This window comes from Octopus sinensis, linkage group LG1 (assembly GCF_006345805.1).
Source record: "Octopus sinensis linkage group LG1, ASM634580v1, whole genome shotgun sequence".
Taxonomy (NCBI): Eukaryota; Metazoa; Mollusca; class Cephalopoda; order Octopoda; family Octopodidae; genus Octopus; species Octopus sinensis.
The window spans coordinates 90065586-90090640 of NC_042997.1; the positions used below are offsets into that span (position 1 = coordinate 90065586).

The 25055-nt window shown below is 35.3% G+C and overlaps 1 protein-coding gene across 1 annotated transcript in view; it reads right to left on the minus strand.

Moving 5' to 3' along the window:
- LOC115217375 (GTPase Era, mitochondrial) overlaps nucleotides 1-25055 on the minus strand; it is a 121953-nt gene that overhangs the window by 21639 nt on the left and 75259 nt on the right. Inside the window, exons 5-6 of the mRNA XM_029787092.2 lie at nucleotides 24129-24175; nucleotides 3569-3630 (exon numbers count right to left, since the gene is read on the minus strand). Of these exons, the coding sequence (XP_029642952.1) occupies nucleotides 3569-3630; nucleotides 24129-24175 (109 nt within the window). The remainder of the gene's footprint in view (nucleotides 1-3568; nucleotides 3631-24128; nucleotides 24176-25055) is intronic.

The window sequence follows — 25055 nt, forward strand, 5'->3', positions numbered from 1 at the left end:
GACAGAAATCTTGCCACCTCACTACAGTAATAATAATAATAATAAATAATGATAGTTGTTGGTTTTTAATGTTTGTATTTGTAGTGTGTAGTGTTGTTGTGATACCTGAGTCCTCCCTGCAACAGGGGCAAAGTATAGCCAGAAAATGGATTATATTGAGTTATTCAACTGACTACTTATATGACATAGATGAGCTTTGATCAGATTTAACATAGAGTTAATCTGCACCTAAATCACAACAACTACAACCCCACAAAGACATAATATTTGTGAAGTGTTAGTTACAAGTTCGAACTATATAACTTCATTGAAACTACTCTACTCCCAGGTCAAAGTACATAATTTTGTATGCCTCAGCTTACTTGACTGACAAACAGATTTCATGATTCCCTTCACAGCTTTTGCTGTTGTTGTTGTTTATTAGCTCCATTCACCTCTGCATGAGCAAATTCATAGCAAGTAGTTAAAGGCGCAGGCATGGCTATGTGGTAAGAAGCTTGCTTCTCAACCACATGGTTCCAGGTTCAGCCCCATTGTGTGGCACCTTGGGCAAGTGTCTTCTACTATAGCCTTGGGCTGATCAAAGCCTTGTGAATGGACCTGGTAGATGGAAACTGAAAGAAGCCCATCGTGTATATATATATATGTGTGCGTGAGTTTTTGTCTCTGTGTTTGTCCCCTCCACCCCCATTTCTTGACAACTGGTGTTGGTGTGTTTACATCCCTGTAAATTAGGAAGTTTGGCAAAAGAGATTGATAGAATAAGTACTAAATTTAAGAATGCTGCTGAGGAGGGAGATGTAACATATTACTTTCAGTTCAAAGATAGAAGAGAGATTGTTGAAGATAATTTCATTGCTATATTAAACAAGAAGATGAAATTAAATAGTAAAGTAACTACAAGTTTTAGAGTGGGGGAAAGTCAGCCCTTGTGACCCTTCCCATGGTTTCTGAAACTAGTGGGAAGAAGGGAAGCAGTTAATTTCTGACTGGAGGCCTGGCTCAAAATGCAAGAGGGTGACTGTAGCATCTCATCAAGGGCTTATGTGGATTGAAAAGGTATCAGATAAATCACCCAATTCAATAGAATTAAGATTTTTTTTCTAATCCATAATCCTGAGAAAATAGAGTTGTGTAGATTTTAACCACTGAAATAACTTTGATCTGCAAACAAGAAAACCATGCATTTCATCCCTGCCTCTCCAACCAGTTACACATTATAGAAATTGTTACAAATTGTTCAAAAAAGGCTTTAATATGGATGAACAGAATTTTGTGAAAAATTTTCTGCTTTAGCAAGTATGAAAACAATACACAAACTGTCTACAGATGGAAAGTGATATAAGGTTTGCCTTGATAAGCATTTGTCTCAGTATCAATGATATTCTTAATAAATGTAACAATATTATAATAGGTTGTATTTATGTGTGTATTTTACTTTCATTTAAATTATATATACCACATTAACAACTCCTGACTTTTTAAATTTGTCCAGTATCACAGAAAATATAGAAGAATCATATGTATGTAGACACTATTTCGTTTTCTCATTAATGGGGGAACTTCCCTAATAGTTGGTGGGGAAGCTAGTATTTGTCAATTTGAGAACCGCTGCACTAAAGGAACGAAGGGCCAGGTGACTACATTAAGCCAAATGATGGATAAAGCCTAACATCTATAAAAGGTTACAAAGGGTTTCAGGTGAAGTTGCTGGACATCAACTTATACTGCTGGACTATGGTCCTATGTTTAAACCTCACTACAACCACCATTGTTTTAAGGCACAAAATTGTGCTTGATAAGCCCTGAATTTGAATTATTTTGTTAAAAGTAAGAGTGAAATGCATTTTGGGTTTAACCCTTTAGCATTTAGATTATTCTGTCAAATGTAATTTCTTTTTCATTTACATTGTTTTTAATTAATTGTGTATTATTTTGTAGTTTCAAAATTTTGATGACATGATTGTTTATTTTATTATGGCATTGAAGGGTAGGCGTGACAGGCTGTATCTGGCTGGTTAGAACATAAAACAGGTTGTGTATTTGGGTCAGATATTGCTGGTTTAAATGTCAAAAGGTTAAAGTGTTATCTGACATAAAGCCACTCTAACTTCATAGTTGAGAGGTTAGCAGTAGGAATAGCAACCAGTTACAACTAAGTAATTGCTCTAACAAATAAACCATCACAACCATGCAAGCATGTATGTATGTGTATGTGTGTGTGTGTGTGTGTGTGTGTGTGTGTATGTATGTATGTATGTATGTATATATATATATATATATAAAATATTATTAGAGACAAAACCACTATTTTGCAAAACAAACAAGGAAAGACTTAATCAATACATAAAATTTTAATAAATAGTCAAAAAAACCGCCACTACAATTGTTTCTTGTCTTGATCGACAATCTTCAGGTGGACTTCCAATAAGTCAGTTTCAAATTATTGGAAGTCCACCTGAAGATTGTCGATCAAGACAAGAAACAATTGTAGTGGCGGTTTTTTTGACTATTTATTAAAATTTTATGTATTGATTAAGTCTTTCCTTGTTTGTTTTGCAAAATAGTGGTTTTGTCTCTAATAATATTTTATAATATTTTACTATAAAATTGGATTTAATCCTAAATCTGATTTTTTCCCTGTAAATTTGGATTTATTCCCTAATATTTATTATTTATATATATATATATATATAAAATTAAGAGATAGAACCTCCATAAAGTAATTCAATTAATAATGAAAGATATTATCTATAATAAAATATAAATTTAAATATATTATTATTAACATTGTACTAAAATTTTCTATACTAAATAATATACATTAAAAAAAAATACACATTAAAACTACATTATTATTAATATTGTGCTAAAAATTTCTATACTAAATAATACACATTAAAACAATGATGCATGCTTCGTGACTATATATATATATATACACACACACACACATAAGTGGATTTGGTAGATGGAAACTGGAAAAAGCCTGTCATGTGTTTGTGTGTGTGTGTGTATGTGCATGAACATGTATGTACCCTTGTTTAGAAATCATGTGATGGTTGTTAAGAGCATTACTGCCATACAAGTAAAGTTGTTTGTTTCCTGTCTTCCATGAAAAGCATGTCTGTCCATGGGGGAATATTACTTTGTTTAGAAACAAATGTGGAAAAGTAGAGTATCAGGTAGCGTTTAAACCAACCATATCCAGCAAAAATAATCTACCTGCTTTATCTTCAAGCTGGCGAGATCTGGCCTCTCACACTTGCCCTACAATATTATTCTAATCATAAACAATCATGTCAACAATATGTATAAATAAGCATTACATTTGACAGAGAAATCTGAAAGCTAAAGGGTTAAATATTGTATTTTAAAGATAAATCACAAGCCCCCTAAATACCCAGTGGCCTTCCTACTGCACCTTAGCATCCATTTGATACCTGTCATCTCCCTGTGAGGTCCTCCTTCAAGGGGATGTTAATGTCACCTAGGTTAAGAACAACAGCCTTAGCTTATAATTATTCACTTGTGCTATGATGGAACCTGATGCGAAAACCATACTTACTCATATCAACTGCTTGAATACAATTTTCAGGGTCAGTAATCATATTCCTGTCAAGGCTGTGTCTGAAAAAAAAGTTGAAAGCAAGACTTTAGTGGAACTATGTGGAATTAATAGAGAAGCAACAGGAAAGAATTGTAAAAGAAAACCAAGGTGGAACTATGGCAGTTTACTTTGGAAATTGTCAACTCTTGCACCTTCTTTTGAGGGGGCACAAAGGTGTAGTAATGGCAGTGATGATAATGATTGTGGTAGTGGTGGTAGATGTGGTGGTGGTGAGCAGCAGCAGCAGTAGTAGTAGTAGTAGTAACAGCTGTGGTGATGACAGAAATAGTTGTATAGCCTCTAGTCAACACTGATCAAGCAAGTCTGTGATCAAAAGCATTCCAGTCATGACCACCCTGTTTTTTCAAGGGTATCTAATGTGTCCTTTAACCCTTTAGCAATCAGATTATTCTGTCAAAAATAATAATACTTATTAATTCATCATCATCATCATTGTTTAAAGTCTGCTTTCATGCTAGCATGGGTTGGACGATTTGACTGAGGACTGGCGAACCAGATGGCTGCGCCAGGCTCCAATCTGGTCTGGCAGAGTTTCTACAGCTGGATGCCCTTCCTAATGCCAACCACTCCAAGAGTGTAGTGGGTGCTTTTAAAGTGCCACCGGCACGATGGCCAGTCTGGTGGTACTGGCAAATGGCCACGTTTGAAAATGGTGTTTTTTACATGCCACCTTCACAGGAGTCAGTCCAGCAGCACTGGCAAGGACCTTGCTTGAATGTTTTGTTCACGTGCCACCAGCACAAGTGCCAGTGAGGCAACGCTGACAACGATCACACTCAAATGGTGCTCTTTACGTGCCAGACAGCTGCTCTGGCAGTGATCCTGCTTGGATTGAGCTGTTAGTGCTCCACTGGCATGGGTGCCAGTCATCGAATTTGGTTCAATTTCAATTTCACTTGCCCCAACAGGTCTTCGCAAGCAGAGGTTTTGCAATTAATCAAGTATTATTTTGTTGTTTTGAGAATTTGATGATATGATTGTTTATTTTTAGAATGACCTTATAGGGTTGATGGGAGGGGCTAGATCTGGCTAGTTTGAACATAAAACAGGTAGAATTATTTGACTAGATATGGCTGGTTTAAATGCTAAAGGGTTAATTTTTTTTTTTTAAATGACAGCTGTACTAGGTGGAAAATTGGTTGGATTTCTGGTAGGTTGACCTTTCTTATTGGCTTGCAAGTGATAGTAACAAGGGTGATATGTATAGTAATTGTAGCAGTGGTAGTAATAGGAGTGGTACAGTGGCAAGATGGTGGTAGTCACAATAAGTGAGTGATGGGAATGGTGATAGTAGTAATAGTGGTGGTTGTGGTAGTAAATGCAGTAGTGATGGATGTGAAGGCATGTGGCATAGTGGTTAGAATATTTGGCTCATGATCATAAAGTCGTGAGTTCAACTTTTGGTGACACGTTGTGTCTTTGAGCAAGACACTTTATTTCATGTTGCTCCAGTCCATTCAGCTGGCAAAATTGAGCAGTACCTGTATTTCAAAGAGCCAGCCTTGTCACATTCTGTGTCATGCTAAATCTCCCTGAGAACTATGTTATGGGTGCACGTGTCTGTGGAGTACTCGGGCACTTGCATGTTAACTTCACGAGCAAGTTGTTCTGTTGATCGGGTCAACTGGAACCCATGTCATCATAACCAACAGAGAGCCTGGTGGATAATAACAATAGTTGTTATGGTGATAGTAATAACAGTAATGGTGGTGGTAATAGTAGTAGTAATGGTGATGATATTAGTAGTGATTGTGGGTAATAATAATAATAACAATAATCATATAATCAAAAAAGGAACTGAAAATCATTTAAGGATGATCCCTAGCTTACAAGCCATGCAGAAAGTGCAAAAGATTGTCTTAACTGGTACATTACACATACTGAGAAGAGCATTGTTGCTGCAAATTTTCTTTCCTTTTTTCCCCTTTATTTTCTTTGTTTACTTTTTGTATTTTTTTTTCCCTTTTTCTCTCTGTCTTTCTTCCCCTTTTTCTCTGTCACATGACTTTGTAAATGAACAAGCTGGTGTGTTTATTTTAATCGCCTATCAATGTATACAGAACGTTTCTTTGTCCTAGGTGTCAGGAAGACACTCGACAAGAAATGGAAACAGAATTGAGAAATTATAATAATAATAATAATAGAATCTGAACTCAGAACATAGCGATGGGTGAAATACCACTAAGCATTTTATCCAGCATGCTAACAATTCTACCAGCTCGCTACCTTAATAACTCTTTGGCTCTAAGGTGAAATCTTATCAAATTGTTCATTTCTTTCTACAACATGACTGCCTCCAGTCAGCTGTTGATGCTGTTAGCCATTATGCCTTAATTACTGATCACATCTCTATGCTTCCACTTCATAACCATCACATCTCTGACTTCCCTTCCTCCCCATGTTCCATCCCACCACCCAACATCTCCAGTGCACCATCTTGCACAAGTGCCATCCCTTCACATCCTTTCTGAATATCTCTCTTCCTTCAGAATCTATTGCAACCTGGGCAACCTCCTGGTTTGCATTTTCTTCATCGTTCACCACACCCAATTAGAATCCTTTCTTGTGCTACCACTCCAACTGTAATCCATGTTCCTTTGTCCAGAACATCACTAGCCTATGTAGACATAGTTCTACCTTCCATATCATGGATTGATTCATCTAAGCCATCTGCTGCTTTAAAATGCCAATTCTGGCTTATTGTCTGCCTGTCTTGTAATGGCATTCACCCAGGAGGGGGTTAAGCTGGCTCCTATTGAGTTTGTTGCATCGTGGGTCAATTCTGGCTTATTGTATATAAGTAAAACTGGTTTTAGGCTAAATGATTGTCCAGCATATCAGCACTGGATTATAGAAACCTGTTGTCCATCACTTTCATTCTCTACAGCACTCTTGTCTCAGCCATAGACAACAATCCATCTTCTGCTTCATTTGGTATCAACAACCAATTCTGTTTCTTCAAAACAACCCACTAATTACATGGTCAAAAACCCCTTCACAAGCACTCAACACACACATACTTCATTCCCTACTTCCACAGAAACTCACCACAATTTCTCACATACTTCCACACACACACACATTCCCAGAGAACCTCTCTCAAACATAAATACATATTTCAAGTGACTTTTCCTTTTAATTATTCTTTTATATGTTTCAGCCCAAAAGCTGTGACCATACTGGAGCACTGCCAGTAATTGTACAAAAATCATAGATAACATTATTGCATCATACCCTCCTGCTCCAAAACATGAACCACATACAATTAAAACCCTTACTGTAATTTCAAACGCTAGTCCTCACTGCCACTGAGGATCTCATTAAGACAAATAAACAAGATACACTCAAATACACTCTGTTCAAATGAGCAAACATAAATACACACACATAATACAGTCATATAAAACTTTCACATACTTAATCCTCCACCTATTGTCACACACAAATGTATACTCACACATACAAAATTTACAATTCACCCAGTTACTTCTGGCATTAGCCCTTCATTTGGTTCACCCTATATTGCTGGAGACTATTGACAAACTATTGATTTTATAGTACTTCCTGTCCACTATCAATCCCTGACTACATTCTTAATAATGCAATTTTGCTTTCACCTGTCTTAAATACATTTTCTTTTCTTCATTTCTCTTTCTATCTTGACAAAGGATGACAACTATTCCAAACACTGATTTCTCTTCCTTTCTTTTAAAATGAAATGCTTTAGTTTCATAAACCTGCTTAATCCCAGGTTAACCCCGGCTGGGTAGACCTGTGATCCAAAGCATTTTAGATGCTGCCATCCCATCTTTTTGTACAACTAAGACTACATGAGTTAATGTGTCCTCTTTTTAAAACAATAGGTTTTGAATTGAGGGAATTTGGTTGCTGTTTTAAGTAAATCAAGCGCCTGTGTAGAGGCTCCTTCATCAACTTGTAGTGGTGGCCTCTGACAGTGTTGTGACATTGGTGTTGTTAATCATGTATTGTTAGTGTCATTGATAATGATGTGTTGTTGATGTTGCTGAATGTTGTGTTTTTGTTCTTATTGACAGTGGTGTTGATATCACTGATAGTGTTGTTGTTCTATTGTTTGATAGTGTTGTATGGTTGAGGTTCTTGACAGTGTTGTGTCTTTCATAGTATTTTGGTCTTTGATAATATTGTGCTATGGTCTTTGATAGTGTTGATAGAGTTGTGTTAATGACATACCTGATGATGTTCTGTCTTGATAGAACTGTATGGTTGTAGTAATTGATAATGATTGTCATTAGGAAGGGCATCCAGCTGTAGAAATGAAACCAAATCAGACTGGAATCTAGTGTAGCACTCCAGCTTGTCAACTTTGGTCAAGCTGGTCAAGTTGTTCAACCTATGCTAGCAGGGAAAACAGATGTTAAAGAATGATGAAGATGAGGAGGTATCACTGATATCATCGATAATGTTGTGTTGCTGATAGTGTTGTATGGTTCGGACCATTGCTAGTGCTGTTAATGTCGTTGATAGTGTTGAGCTGATATCATTAATAGTGTTGTATTGTCGATATCACTGAAGGCATTCTATTGTTGTATTGTTGATAGTGTAGTATTGTATGGTTATGATCATTGCTAGTACTGTTGATATTGTTGTGCTATGGTCTTTGATACAATAAGTATGATTGTGGTCCTTGATAGTGCTATATGACTGTAGTCATTGATAATACTTTATCATTGACATCATTGATAGTTGTTGACGTTGTTGATAGTGTTGTTGTTGGTCCCTGATAGTGTTGTATGGTTGTGGTTTTTCATAGAGTTGTGTTACTGATGTTGTTGAAGCAGTAGATTCTTTTGTTGGTGATTGCTATTTTTTATTTATTTATTTTTTTGTGTAGCAGTGACAGTAAGTATTGTTAATGATGACACTGTTGTTGTAGTTAGCACTGTTTAGCCCCAGGTCAACTCTAATCAAGCAGATCTAAGATTAAAGACATTCCAGCTGGGCCCACTCATCTTTTATTCTGAAATAGTGAGTAGAGGACTACATTGGCTGCTATTTCAAGCAAGTCGGCTTGTTGTGATGAGTGCTGTTGTTAGAGATGGTAGTGCTGATGTTGGTGGTAGTGATAGAAGTGGTGGTGGTAGTAGTGTTGTTGCTAGTGGTGGTTGTAGTATAGCTATTGGTGGTGGTAGCAATGTGGCGTTGGTGATGGGTGAGTCAGTGCTGTTGTTGCTGTTGTTTAGTGGTGTGATAATAATGGCAGTGATGAAGGTTTTGATGTTGGTTGTGGTGATGGTGATGGTGGTGAAGGAGTTGAGTGGTAAGCAAGGACAGTGAAAAAAGAGGAGGAAGAGTAGAAGGCAGAGGAGAGAAAAAGAGAAGAATTCCAAGAGTGGCTTATTCCCATCTCTCTCAATGTCTGTCTGTCTTTCCCTTGCTGTTAGTCAGAACAGAGGTACGATGGTGTGAAGAGGTTGTCACCATACTTACCAGCACCACCACCACCACCATCACCAAAACCACAACCACCATCCATACTGGAAGTAAGGAGAGAGGGAGAAGCAGGCACAGCTCCCAGGAGAGGAAGAGAAGGGGGACATATCTCCTAATACGGCTAGTCAAGGTGTTAATGCACCATATGGCAACATCCCAATGTAGTGATGGTGGTGGTGATGGTAGGGGAGATGACAGAGAGGGGGAGTCCTTTAATGGATATAGTGGGGTGGGAAGAGGAGGATGTCTTGTGATGGGGGTGGGGTGGCGATATTTCTCTTAGATGTATTTGTAGTGATGAGATGGCTAGCACCCACTGACAGACTGGTGGTTAGTGGAGGTGGTTAGTGGTGATGGTTTGTGGTGGTGGTTATGATGAGGATAATGCTGTCTAGAATGATTGAGTGGGGGGAGTGATGATGTGGTGGCTAGCATGACAAGCTTAATGTGTATAGTTACAGGAAAAGAGTTAATGCTTTAGTTATGACTGTATTTATGTGGTAGTGGATAGGTTGGTGGAGGGGAATAATACGGTAATAGGGTTGCCAACATGATCGAATCATGTGGTGGTCTACATAGTAGACAACGTGATGTGGAGGCTAGCATGACAGACTGGGATGTAGCCATGAAGATTCTGAAGTAAAAAGTGAAGAAAGGAAGAAAATAATGAAAAAAATGTATGTGTATGTGTGTAAGTCCATCTAAATGTGAATGTCTTTATGTAAATGCATGTATACGAAATCGATATGTGTATATATAAGTCTGTATATAAAATTGTGTGCTTTTGAAGATGCGTCTATAGTCTTGTTTTTATATCATTTTGTTTAAATTTTTCAAAGTATTGCTGAATGTATAACTGTGGTGTATTTAGCATGTTGTACTGTATTTAATGTAATGTATTTGGTGTGTTTTGTTGTGAGTATTTTGTATGTTGTGATGTGTGTATATGTGTGCAAAGTAAAGTATGTAAGTATCAAGAGAAGTGTGTCTAACTGTGTTTGGTGTATACCGTTGAGTGTGTATAGTGTAGTGCAATGTGCATGTGTTGTTGTTCTTGCTGAGTGTGTGTTGTGTATCAGATATTATAATGGTAGTACTAGAAGTAGCAATTACTGTTGTTGTATGGCTGTTATGTTAGTCTTTTCAGTGGATGTTAGGAAGAAACTAGTCATTTAGACCAGTTTGTGGTACGATGCCACTCTCAGTGACCAGGAATATTTGCCATGTGCCTCCATATTTGTGTGAAGGTCATGAATGAGAGAGTTGGCATTAGTCTGTCGAGTGTATCAAGGAGCAGACACTTTTGCATGAGGTATGCAATGTCTATAAAACTTCTGGTTAGAAAGGGTCTTTAACCAGGGTACTGGGCACAGCTATGACCTGTAAGTAACCTGCCAGAAGACCAGATGTAATATACAAATCCAGTGATCCACAATATACAATGTTCTGCCTAGTTGAAAAACCACACTGATTAGTCTGAACATAAGGCGTCTCCTTCAGTGTGGTCTGAGGTGGCCAAAGCAAAAGTAGGTAAGGTGTAATTGGGTAATGTACAATAGCTGTTTAGGGGCTAAGCAATTTATGATATAGTGGTACTTTAATGGCATCAGTGCCAAGCAGTAATTAGGAAAAATGAACTTTATGTTAAGGTATGTTTGTGACATATTTTAACTTCTAAATGCAAATTTACTGCAATTACTGTGGAGAAAAAAATTGTATTTTTATTGAGCAGATATGGTGTTTTTACGCCTTTTACCATCGGAGAGAATATTTTTCTCCATGATAACTGCAGTGAATTTAGAAGTTAAAATATGTCACAAGTATATTTTAACTAAGCTAAAGTTTACTCTATATATGTATGAAATTTTCTTTATGTTAATCATGAATAGGTGAAAGAGATAGTTTTCTTACAATAGTACAGCAATTGCTTAATCTTGGGTTGTTCTTGGCCAAATAGACCTAAGAATTCTTAAAGTCAGTGCAATTGTAACCATGTCATCATTTTCTTTTTGTATATCTATGAGTGTGTGCCTTAGTTTTTAGATAGGTATGCTGTACTATTGAGTACTGTCAGAAGTGGTTAAAAGAGTTAGTGTCAGGAAGGGTAACCAGTTGTAAAACTCTGACTCAAAATGTCCTGTCTTTCACATGCCAGCAGAGAAAAGTAAACAAAAAAAAACAATAGTAATAAGGACTACAATGTGTCCTTCCTTTTTTAAGATGGTGAGATTTGATGAGATTTGGCAGCTATCTGTAGCAGGTCAAGTGATCATGAGAAGGTTCCTTTATTGGCTCAGCACATGCTGGCCACATACATAGTACAACACTGGTGACAATATACAGAATTCTGATCCTGTGACTGGTACTCAACATTCTATTGATTTCATAACCTTTGGTTCTCCAACAAACTGTTCTCTCTGAAAACTCTTCAAAATTTCTTTAAATTCTTTGTTGTTTAATCCCATATTTTTTTTAATGAAATTAATATAACTTCATCCCATTGTTCATTCATAGAAAAAATGTGCATGTAAATTTTTATAAATAAGACATTGACATACTATTAAGGTATTAGAATCCAGCTAAGGATTTTTCAGTTTCTTTTTAACCAGGCTAAGTCTTTTTTAAGACCATACTATACAAAGATGTATGTCTGTAACTACACTGCCAAGTTTTATATTGGATAAATAGAAATAATGTATTGATCATTTAACCTCAGAAACAAGATCTTCACCTTTGTTAGAAGCATGTGTCTGTGCTAACTTCTCAGTAACAATAAAAATGGGATTCTCAAAACCAGAAATGTTAAGTGGATATTTTTGTTTAAACAGTGACCTCTATTTCTGTAAACTTGTTTCAGGGAAATTAACTGGCCAACCCAACAACAACAGCTATAATTATTGCTGTGATGCTGAGTGTGTGTACAAATAACTGGTCCACCCAGCAGTAACTCTTTAAGCCAGCTATTCTTATCTGACCACTGTTCAATTTTAACATTGCTAAGACCATAAATTTGCTGTAGAGGAGTATAGTTGATTGAACTGATCTTAGTAAATGACTGGTGCTTATTTTATCATAGGTGAATCATTGGTTGATCTGCTTGGTTTAGCAGAAAAGTTTCTCTCAAGAAACTCCCCAATGTCTTTTGAGGACTACATGTTTAATTCCTAAATATTAGGATAGTAAGCTCACAATAAACATGAGATGGCCATGACTACATGGATGGAATAATTGCTTTCCTTGGCCGTCTCTGCATTAGAAATCTGCTTAATTGGAGCTGACTAGTACCAATCATCAAAGACAGTAAAAAAGTGAATCAATCACCTCAGTGACTTTGGTCCAATTGTGGGAATTGATGTTCAATCACCTTGTGCTACATTTAGCCAGATTCTTGAATCTCCTCAGAGTCTAACTGAATTTCTTGTACTACCAAACAGCTATGTGCTTTTGTCTTGATAATTGAGTTTCTTCCATTCTTTAGACACTCCAAAGACAGCAGAGGTTTTATTGCACCAATATTTCTTTCATGCTAGGAAGCTTGTCTTTCTCTATGATGGTAGTCTTCCTGATCTTTTTTTCCATATGACATGCATGATCTGTCTTAGGAGTCTCATCATAAATGTATACAATTTTGTTAACTGTTTGTAGTATATCATCCATGCCTCAAATCTACACAATAGTGGAGAATACTATTGCTCAGTATACTTTGCATTTTACTTACTAAACAATGCATTAATTATTCCACTGTATCAGTAGCTATCATGAAATTACTGTAGGAATTGTTAGCAATAGAAGATACTGACTGAATACTGCTATGTTGACACATAGATATCTAACAATAAAATAGCAATTATGGGTTCTAAAAACCTTGTAAATTGACTGGAACATTTTTTAATACTGATTTCTTACTATGGCACAAGGTCATGAATTTGTAGAAGAAGGGCAGATTAGCATCAATTAATCCTAATACACTACTGGTACTAATTTACACTGGATGGGTAGATGATAGTGACAAGTATGATAGAATGTATAGAAATCTAACTAAATATTTTAAGATATTTATAGTCAGTCACTCAGCTTCTTTGACTACTCTACTGCTAAGTTTGTTCAGTTTTACATCTACTATTCCATGCTGGCATGGAGTTGGCAAAACTCATTGAAACAAAGTTTCTATAGCTGGACGTCATTTCTGTTACTAACTTTTACTCATTTTCCAAGTATAGTGGCTCTTGCTTTTATTCCACTGATCCAATGGAAGCTAAAACTTAAGAGACCTTTACTTACTGGAGATTGTAAGCACAGACGCCATTTTTTCATTCAAATACTATTAATAATAAAAATGGAATATCATTCATTCATGCATACACACACACGAACAACAAGCTTCTTCTAGTTTCTCTCTACCAATCCCACTTGTAAAGCATCATCTGATTCCAGTAGAAGACACTTGCCCATGGTGCCACACAGTGGGACCAAACCTGAAAGCATGTGGATGTGAAGCAAACTTTGTGACCACAATACAACCACCTGTCGCTTTCCTAAACCTGTGCCTACATCATGCCTAGGCCTGTCTATATATTTGCTAATATGTAAACATGTAAGTAGTTTAATTAGCTCGTCGTTCTTTCATATAAGGGAGAAAATCATATCAAAATTATTTTGTTCCTTTTTTTCTCATTTTTCTTTCTTTTTCTCTCAAAAGTGGTCAGAATTTTCATTCACACAACAATTGTAACATAGTGTATTTATTCACAGGTCCAGAAAGAGCATGAGAAGACAAGACTTCACTTGCCTCTTTGGAATATAGGTACTACACACATAAAGCGTGATTGACACTACAAATGCAAGGACTGCACTGAAAAATTTCTATAATACATTGAAATAAGCAAGTTGGCTATCCAGACAGAACTGTAGAAAGAATGAAAATTAAATGTGTGATAGATCTTAACATGAAGTTCTTCCATTAGGCTGAAGCAAGTTGAAATTAGGTTTAAAATAGCTTTAGCCAATTCTATGAATCAAGTCAACGAAGTCAACTTTGTAAAAAGCAGTAGACAATTGAAATATCTACGAGGAGAAAGAAAGATAAGAAAAGGAGTAAAAAACGGGAATAAATTAATAAATATGTAGATAAAATAATACAAAAAAAAACCTTATGTAGACAAGCATCTCCCACCATACAGAAAAGAAAAAATATAAACACACACCATTATGGAGTGTAAATAGGAGGAAAGCAGAAATAGAAGAATGAGTAAAAACAAAAAGAAAGTTGTGTTGAATTAACCAGCTGGGTTTTTACTTGCGGCTGATATGACATAGCAGTGGATCTTCTCACATAGGTCCACAGAAGAGATTAGCAAAAATGGAACACCATCTATGAGAAAGACAAGCCAAATAGTTGAAAACAAGAAAAAAGAAAAGGTAAAAAAAAAGAAAGAAAAGAAAAATTGTCTCTGATAGGTGTGAAAATTTTGGGATGAGAGGAAAATATCTGTGGAGTGTTGGTTTTTGACGAAAGAGGAGAGAATTAAAACAGTTGTAGCATGTAATTTTCACAGTTGCTACTTGGAAATCTTTCAGCCATCTTTCCCAGAAAGAGTTGATTAAAGGAGCTTGCTGTTCGTTATTTAGCATTTAGCACAGACAAAATAATAGATGTACATGTAGCCATGATCTCATTGACCTTGGTAAGCAAGAAAAACAAAGACTTGCATAATATTTCCTTTTTAGGTAGAGAGGAAAAGAGTGAGAAAGAGAGATGTGATAAGAACATGATGAGGCTAAGACGATTTTTAAAAGGTGATATTTATCAATGATAAATAATGTTATGTAATAAGGTGATTATATTATATTTTATTGGTTAAAGTGGATTTAATCTAAATTCAAAGGGGTTCAAATGAAAGACCACCATTGAAATAGTGAATGTATTGGTGGATAAGTAAAGGTAATGGTGATAGTGGTAGTAAGAATTGTGATAATAGTAGTAGTACAAGCAACAGTAAAAGATGTGTTAATGACAGCAAAATTGGTTGTGATATTAATGGTAATTATGCTAATAGTACCTCATTAAAGTTATTGTCTTCAATCAGATATACAAGAACTGATTCCATGGTAAGAAGAGATTAGTTGAATGCTATAAGAAGTCACCAGACACTCCAGTAAAGTTAATGCCCAAGCAAAGACCTTCCTATTTTTATTGTGGTCACACTCCCTTGAGATTGTAGGTAGAACCCTTCTGCAGGTGAAGATTAATTCAATCCTTGCTGCCTAATTCAGACAAGCATACAAGCTAAGGGGTAAAATGCATGTGACCCTGAGATCCCTGCTGATGATACAGAAGGGTTTCTGACATTGAATAGATTCAGAAGAGATTGCAATATCTCTGAGTAGCTCCTGCAGTTTCTGCATGGAGCAAAATATCTTTGATATTTATTTCACCTATTTTAAAGAAAGACAATTTTTTAAGGGAGACCTGTATAATCACTTGAGCAGGTCAAGTGATTATACAGAACTTCTTCTCTGGCTCATAGCAACTATTCAAAGTGGTTAACCTTATCAAAATTGTAACATTTTTTTCTTTCCCCAACTTCCATGGGTAGGTTGGACAATTACAGGTAAGTTCACTGCCAGCAATTCACCGCAAGGAAAGTTCACCATGAGGAAAGTTTACCAAAAAGTATATCCATAGTATCTCACCATTAATAGTTAAAAACTATTTTATTGAAAAAAAATGGTGAATTGATGATGATGAACTTTCCCTGTGGTGAACTGATGACAGTAAACTTACCAGACATGGGGTACTTACCAGACAGGTTTGTTGTACAGCACATGAGGGTGCTGAAAAGTTCCTGGCTCTAAGAGTATCACAAAAGGCCTGGTTGGAGGTTCAACTTTCCAAGTTTTTTCATAGGGATCAGAAAAACTGAAGGACCACTGCAATAAGTGTTAATAACTGATCTTCCTGCATTTTTCACTTACCCAAAGCCAGGAACTTTTCAGCACCCTCTTGTATAGTGTTATTCATTAAATTCATTAATATTTCCTCATCTCATACATGAAGATTAATGTCTTGAGATTTATCTGACCAATTATTCCTGTATCGTTTCCTTCATTAAATATCTGCCATTGAGAGCACTTTTCACACAACATTTATCACTTACATACATATCCACACCAGAGCAGTCATTTCCCATACATTAACTGATATACCAAACTGTTCTTGCAGCATCACAATGCTCTACCTTTCCTGGTATTGTTAACTCAGATTTAACATAAATTGGGGATTGGTTTTATGCCTGGATGTCTTTGCCCCAATTCTAACCACTCTGCTGTGAAAATGAGACAATAGTCCTTCAGCTTAATCATTTCCCCACCAACAACACTACATTATGTACAAACTATATTCAAACTCTACACTTGGACATAACATTTCTCATAACCTGGCACTCTCAGTTATGTCGACGTACTTTCCAGTTGATCGAAACAATGGAATAGCCTGTTTGTGAAATTAACGTGCAAGTGGCTGAGCACTACACAGACATGCATACTCTTAATGTAGTTCTCAGGGAGATTTGGTGTTATATATATATATATATACATACTCATACATATATATACACACACATACATATATATACACACATACATATATACTTTACATATAATTTTTTTACTACAAGTGGCCTAGTGTGTAGAAAAATTAGTCAATATACTATATATTATTCATATAAATACAGTGTTCATTTAAACACATAAGAGGTAACCATCATAGAAAACCTAGCACGCTAGAAGGAATAGCTAAAATCCAAACCACTATTAGGGATAAATTTCGATTAGAATGTAAAAAAAAACATTTACCATCTATCTCCTGGACCATGGTTTCTAACTCTATATTAGCAAATAAAATAATTTGCCAGGTGGAGCTTTCATCAACAGGGACACCAAGATTAAACATATAAATACGAGGCAATCGAGTATGTGCCCCGTGCTTATATATTATAATTTTTCAAATCCACTGTGCAAGCACAGCTTTTTATATATACACATACATATATATACACACACACATACATACATATGTACACACACACACACACACACACACATATATATATATATATATATATATATATATATACATATATATATATATACACATATGCACACATATATACATATATACACATATGTATATACATATATACACCTACATATATATAAACACACATACATACATATATATACACAAACATACATATATATACACAAACATACATACACATATATATATATACACAAACAAACATACATATATATATATATATACACACATACATACATATATACTCATACATATATACACACACACCACACATATATATATATATATATATATATAAAATCAAAATGAGCAACAAGGATATCCATAGGTAATGTAGTATGATCGTTTCAAGCAAATCCATTTAATTGAACAATGCAATCATTACATCAATTTAAATGCAGAGCAATCCTCAGCTGCATAATGACATAGAATTGAACTAAATTAAAACAGATGGACACATTTGTATAATTTTATCTAAAACCTCCAAGAAGGTAACGAGATAGACAAAGAACATGCTGTCTTCACCTCAGCTTAGAAGCTACTAAGGTATCAGGAAGAAAGACTTGTGAGAGATCTAGCTTATCACTGTTTTTTGTGGTTAGTTCTAATTTATAGTTTTGTTAGTCTTTGTATATCAAAATATAAGGCCAAAGAACAAGGAGCAGTGTCTGTTAGGAAAGGGAGTGAGGGAGTCGGCATAAATCATAGTGGGTATAGTCCTAAAACTATCAAGATTAATTTGAAGCAATATAATGAGATTTGGTAAAGGAAATCTTAAATCAAGATGTTAGCTGACAATTAAACCCATGATGATAATACAGGGGAAATTTTGTCATGGGGTACTATATTTAATATTTTAAACAATATTGCCATATTGTATAAAGATAAAATTTAGGGTCATTCAGAAGTTTATTAAGAAGAATATTATAACAAAAGAATAAAATCTTTTTGAATACTTTTGAGTATATACCAAACTTTTACCACAATAGGGGGAAGAAAAGAAATTATCTCGAAATAGTTTAATATTTATACATATTATATACTTCAATACTAACTTATTAGATGATATCTATGAAGACTGATCACTGGTATTTAATAAAGGAGTACTGAGGTAAAAGAACATGCTAACTATATATTAATTAAATTATAATCTAAGCAGTTTATTTTAAGTAGTGAAGATGCCGGTATTGTTTTATATAAGCTAAGTATGAATTTATAGGGGTACAAAAATTAGATTTATTTTATAAATAAAGGCTATTATAAAATAATAAAATGATCAGGTAGGGCAGAACACCATAGAAAAGGAATAAAATAGCTTAATCACTAAAAACCATGATAAAGTTTATATACCTTATTAACATCAGTAGAGAAGATTTATAGAAAATATTATAATTTAAGTATTTCAAACTAAAAATTGTTTATTTACATATTTAGCTTGTATCAATAAAGACTAATACCTGGTATTAGCTAAAGGAATATTGATGTTATAGGACATGCTAATTATATACTAATTATAAACTAAGAGGTATATTATAGGTTTTAAAAGTTATTAGTGTTACTCCATACATGATATTATAGTTTCTTAGGGGTACTCAATTAGAAGGGCTACTTAGATAAAACCCTTATAAATACTAAAATCAGGAGGGTGGATCACTTTAAGAAAGGGATAAATAAAGTAATTACTAAAACCATTCTAATCAATATTGCCATATTGTATAAAGTTAAAATTTAGAGTTATCAAGAAGATTATTAAGAAGAATATTATAACAAAAGGATAAAATTTCTTTATGAAATAAACTTAATTTTTGAACCCCTATAAATTCATACTTAGCTTATATAAAACAATACTGGTATCTTCACAACTTAAAATAAACTGCTTAGATTATAATTTAATTAATATATAGTTAGCATGTTCTTTTGCCTCAGTGCTCCTTTATTAAATACCAGTAAATTCCAATTGATCAACCTCCATAGATACCATCTAATAAGTTAATATCGAAGTATATAATATGTATAAATATTAAACTATTTCTATGTAATTTCTATTCCTCCCTCTATTGTGGTAAAATTTGGTATATACTCAAAAGTACTCAAAGAAATTTTATCCTTTTGTTATAATATTATTCTTAATAATCTTCTTAATAACTCTAATTTTAACTTTATACAATATGGCAAAATTGTTTAAAATGGTTTTAGTAATTACTTTATTTATCCTTTTTTTAAAGTGTTCCACCCTCCTGATCTTAGTATTTATATTGGCCTTTATGTAAGTAGCCCTTAAATTTTTAAGTATTCTCTACACTAACACTCATATTTCCTTCGCCCTATTCTGACTGTGAGGCTGTTATTACTCTCTCCTGTCTTCACGCTTTCTCTCTTCCGCCATCATGCTTTCTTTCTCTCTCTCATTCCCTCTTTCACTCTCTCCCTACATCCACTTCTCTCTGTGTCTCTCTCGTATTCCATCTTCTTCATTGGTTCACACATCTTAGATTATTGAGTATGTTCTATATTCTCTGTGTATGCAGTAACTTTCCTCCTCTACCTGTACTGGTGCCATGAGAAATATGCCCTGTATACATGTGGTTGTCAAATGAGCAGAGAAAGCATAGGACTGTGAGGTTCTTATAGTCCTGCCTCACCGAGGACTTTTCAATCTTTCATGAAAAAAATGCATCCAGTATTACTCTTTAAAGTGGTATGCAATAGGAAGTGCATTCGGACATAGAAACAAAAAAAAAATAAATGATACATAACAAGCACTAGTGTATAGGAGCAGTGATTCCCAATAATAGATTATTCAAACTGTCATGATCATCCAACCCATGCTAGCATGGAAAGCAACTGTAAAAGGATGATGGTGATGATATCATCATGTTTTTTTTTTACTTACACTTTTCCATGTTAGCATGGGTTGGATGGGGCTTTTTGAAGCACTGTTTTATGGCCAGATGCTTTTCATGATATCAAACTTTTAGTTACCTCTTGCAACACACAGGGATATAGTGTACCTATTCTAAAAATCAGACTACACATGGTGTCTGTCTGTCTGTATCTATGTATGTATGGTTACACATGTGAACATTTTAAGTTAAAAAAACTTAACATGACTTCAAATTTCTGTTACTTCATTTCCAGGTCAACTGCTCCAAGCAAGACACTAGTGTGCACCAAGTTAAATTGAATTTCTCAAGAGGAAATAGATATTCAGTTTACTCACCTCACACACACACACACACACACAAAGAAGCACAAACACACAAAGATATATAAAGATATTACATACATATATGTATACACACACTTAGGTATATAATCATGCACATATATACATGTATGTTTGTTTTAGCCAAAATAGGTAAAGACATATATGAGGTAATTTTAAAATGTTAAAGTTTTAAGTATAATGGTAGCCTATTTAAATACTATGGAGCAAAACAGGCATAATCTCCACAATATTCTACTACTGTGGTAGAATTGGCAATGTCCCCAGAATATTTTGGTCTGATCTGCAGTAATTTTGAGATAATAACTAACATCTTGAAACTGAACGTAGTCATTATCAATCTTTCCAGGTTGCAGAAAAACCAATCAGTGAAAGCCGCAGATGGTTGTGGAAAAAGTTGAAGATGACTAAGATGGTTTATGAAGGAAGAAATGTAACTGATGGAGATAGAGAGCATGGTGACATGGAGACAGTTTAAGGCAGCTATGGTCATAGAGAGGAATGGCAGGAAATATGTTTAAAAGTTGATGGAAGGAATAGAGGTGGAAATTGTGATGGTGGTGGTGGTGCTGTCCCCAATAGACAAAACACACACAAAAAAAACAATAGATCTTGTGGACAGGCCTTGTTACAGAGAGAGAGAGAGAGAGTATTGTCTGAACTGTGCAAATATGGATCTGTGCCGAGCTCTTTCCTATGTCAGACAACCTGCCCTGGAGGGGTGTGAGTAGTGCAAGAACAAACAGTCCATGAGATAAGCATCAGCATGAAAATTGACAATTCCAAGAAGTTATTCTTTACACTGCAAATGTGCCAAAGCTATTCATCAGAAGTTGCTTTCAAAAGTCTGAACATAGTTTGTGGTTGATGTAAGGTGTCAACATGGAACACTGAATTACCATTGTCAAAGTTGTCATAATTGTTTCTTTGCAACAGTTTTCTCCTTTCATTATCATCATCAATTCTTTTAATCCATGTTTGTATTTCTTACCAGAAGTCTAAAAGAAGACTGTTTTCTTTTTTTTTTTCCACAAAACTTTAAAACTACTTTTATTTATTTTTGTTATCTATTATTACCTATTTGAGAAGCTCAAGTCTCCTTAGCAAGTTCCATTATTTCAGTTAGGATTGGCACCCTTTATTTTGTTATATAAGTGAAGTATGATAATTAGATAAAAGCAGAAAGAACTTGAGACAAGAGTTATTTTGTGTGAAAATAACAGACAGTTGTTGATTCTCCCTCTTGTTGTTTCCATTATGTCTACTTACAGGAGAGATCAAAGCTTCAGTTAAAGTTTCTTGGCTTGAAATTATCCAAAATAATTCCAATAAAAAGAAACATTTTTCATAAATATCACACACTTTACTATCACACACACATGTATACTTCTTGATGACTTCCCCTGTGGAGAATGCAAGACACCTGCCATTACATTTTACTTTACTGGAAATTTCAACATGAATGATATTCAATATTTTGGGGGAGGATGTCACATTTGGAATGACTGAAGTGGAATTTTATATAATAGTAGACTTTTATCTCTCTTTGTCTGTCTCTGTCTATCTCACTCATGCTAACATCAACAGAACCATTAGCATTATCTTTGTCAAATATTACAGAAGTAAAACTGTGTACCTGACAAATTTTACACACTTCAAAGGTTACATTTGTGAAATGTTTACACATATCAAACATTACATCACCCATATCAGGCACATTTTAAACTTATGCACAAATGGCTGCAAGACCTAATCACACTGACACATCAAACACTGTTTATATCCAGAGTGCTGGATGTAATTCTGTTGTGTTAGAATTATACAGGTTATTTCAGGGACATAGGTCAACTTATAACTGACCAGATCTACTCAATAATAAGTTATAAGTGATGCAGACATGGCAATGTAGCTGAGAATTTCATTTCACAATCACAATTCTGGGTTTTATCCTGCTGCAGGGCACCTTGGACAGGTGTCTTCTGCCATAACCTCAGGTTGATTTGACTAATCTATGGGTTCCAACAGACTTTTATCTCTTGGGTCAGAAGCTTCTTGTCTGATCACACCATTATAGCATACATAGAATTCTCTTTTAACACATGCTACATCAACTCTAGTGTGCACCATAGGTCCATTATGATGCCTACACTCCTTACCAACATTAATGACAGTAGCACACCTGTTTTTGTTCACATTCTTGATTACCCTCTCTCTCTCTGACTGGATAACCATGTAACTTCTCTACAGTAAGACACCTGTTTCTGTCTCTCTGTCACCTCCCATCATCTGATACGTGATCACCTCCTCCAATTCTCCATCCCCTCTCAAAGAATCTTTGTCTTGCAAGTTACTTGGTGACTCAAGTTATGTGCTAGTGCTGGTGCCATGTAAAAAGTATCTAGTCCACACTGTAAAGTGGTTGGCGTTTGGAAGGACATCCAGCTGTAAAAACCATGCCAGAAATTACCTTTCCACAAAATTAATTAATAAAAGGCGACACACATGTAATATGAAAAGTAATGGAGATGAGGAGAGCAAATAGGAGGCTTTAAAAGAAAAAAAGAGCACGCATATACAACACAAAACCATTAAAAGCCTGAAGATTAAGTCTATCTAGAGGGAAGTCTCTACATTGGTTGCATGACCTACTAGAAATAGTAGCTAAATCTCCGTCATATTACAAGCTACAGTTTTAAAACAATACAGGATACATTGAGTTATGTAGTTGTTTGGGATCTGTACTATGACTGGAAATATAAGATGACATGGTCATGGCTGGGTTGTCATCTTTGATTACATATCTGCTAAATTGAGAGAGACACTACCTATAACATATCACACCACACATACATTATACAACAGAAATGGCAATGTACTACTCTCACATGTGCGCACACATAGATTATACAACAAAACCTCACAACACTCACATGCGTACACATACACACACTACACATGAGTGCACTATACACACACACATTATACAACAGTGCACCATACACCTATATACACATCACATACATCATACAACAGAAATTCACCACACACAGACACACAAGCACATGTTACACAACAGATCCAAACACATACACACATGCACATTGCAACAGATCCTATACACACAAATGCTTATGTGTGCACACATGCACAAAACATACACACTACACAACACGAGTTTACCATACACACATACAACAGAATCTCACCACACACAGACACATTACACAACAAACTTCACCACATGCAGACACAAAGACATACATACATTACACAACAGATCACTAATATATATATACACACACACATATTTGACAAAAGAATCTCACCATGCATCCATACATTATACAACAGAACTTCAACATCATTGTACACACACATAACTCAATCTTATCACACATGCCTTTTTTTTAAGCCAATGAGAGAGCCTTTTACATGATTACCTGACCTGCTAGGGTGTCATCTACAAATCCCACCCCAGTATGAATAGAGGTAAGCATGGCAATGTGGTAAAGCAGTTTGCTTTTCAAATAGGAGGTCCTAGATTCAGTTGGCTGTACAGCACTTTAGGCAAGAGTCTTTCCCTTAGCCTTGAGTAGACAGAAGCTGTGTGGAAATCTCTAGGAAGAACTTGAATTTCAACAACAATCCAATGATATGCTTTCGTAAAAAAAAAAAAAAAAGAATAACACAACAGAACTTACTTTGAAAAGCTCTTCGAAGTAACAAGTCCAGGAGTGTCAACAAAAACCTGCAATCAGAAAATATGTCCATGGAAAGTTGATCACATTTGAGAATGAAAATCTAAGGAAGAAACGAAACCTGGAAAAGGGTAAACTGAAACTATAAGATTAAAAGATAAAAAAACATTTAATTAATATTGTTTGTGAATATTTTTTCCATGACTATTATCATCACCATCATCATCATCACCACCACCACTGGCATTATCAATATAAAAACGACAGCAATGATGATAAAGATGATGAATAAGTACATTTCTAGGCTAGCATTAAGTTTTTAGAATTGAAACGCATTCTACTGTAAAGCAAAAGTAGAACTTGAAAAATAGAAACGCAAGAAGAAATACCAGCAAAGAGGAGTTGGGCAGATGGGCAGACAGACAGACAGACAATTAAACAAAGAGGAAGGCAGGAAGACATGCAGTTGGTCAGTGAAGTGGACAGTGAGGTGGGCAATGAGGCAAAGAGACAGGCAAAAAGATGAGATTGAGCAACAGTAATACAGTCAAGCAGTAACAGAGATACACAATGGAAGACAGGTGGGGAGTGTGAGACAGACAGATAGTGTGGTAGACAGAGTGAAATAGACATTCATTGAGACAGTGTCTTAGACAGATAGAGAGTGAGACAGTGTCACAGTAAAATAGGCAGTCTGTTAGACAAACAGATTATGAGACAGATAGTGCAGTAGATAGACTGTTGGAGAGATAGACTATTGGACTGAGAGTGAGTTAGAGACATATAGTGAGATACACATTCAGTAAGATAAGCAAACAGTTGTTGAGACAAGAGCACAGCCAGTGAAATAGGTAGACAGGGAAAATCTAGACTGTGGGACAGATAGACTGTGGAACAGATTGATTGTGAGCCAGATTGACTGTGGGATAG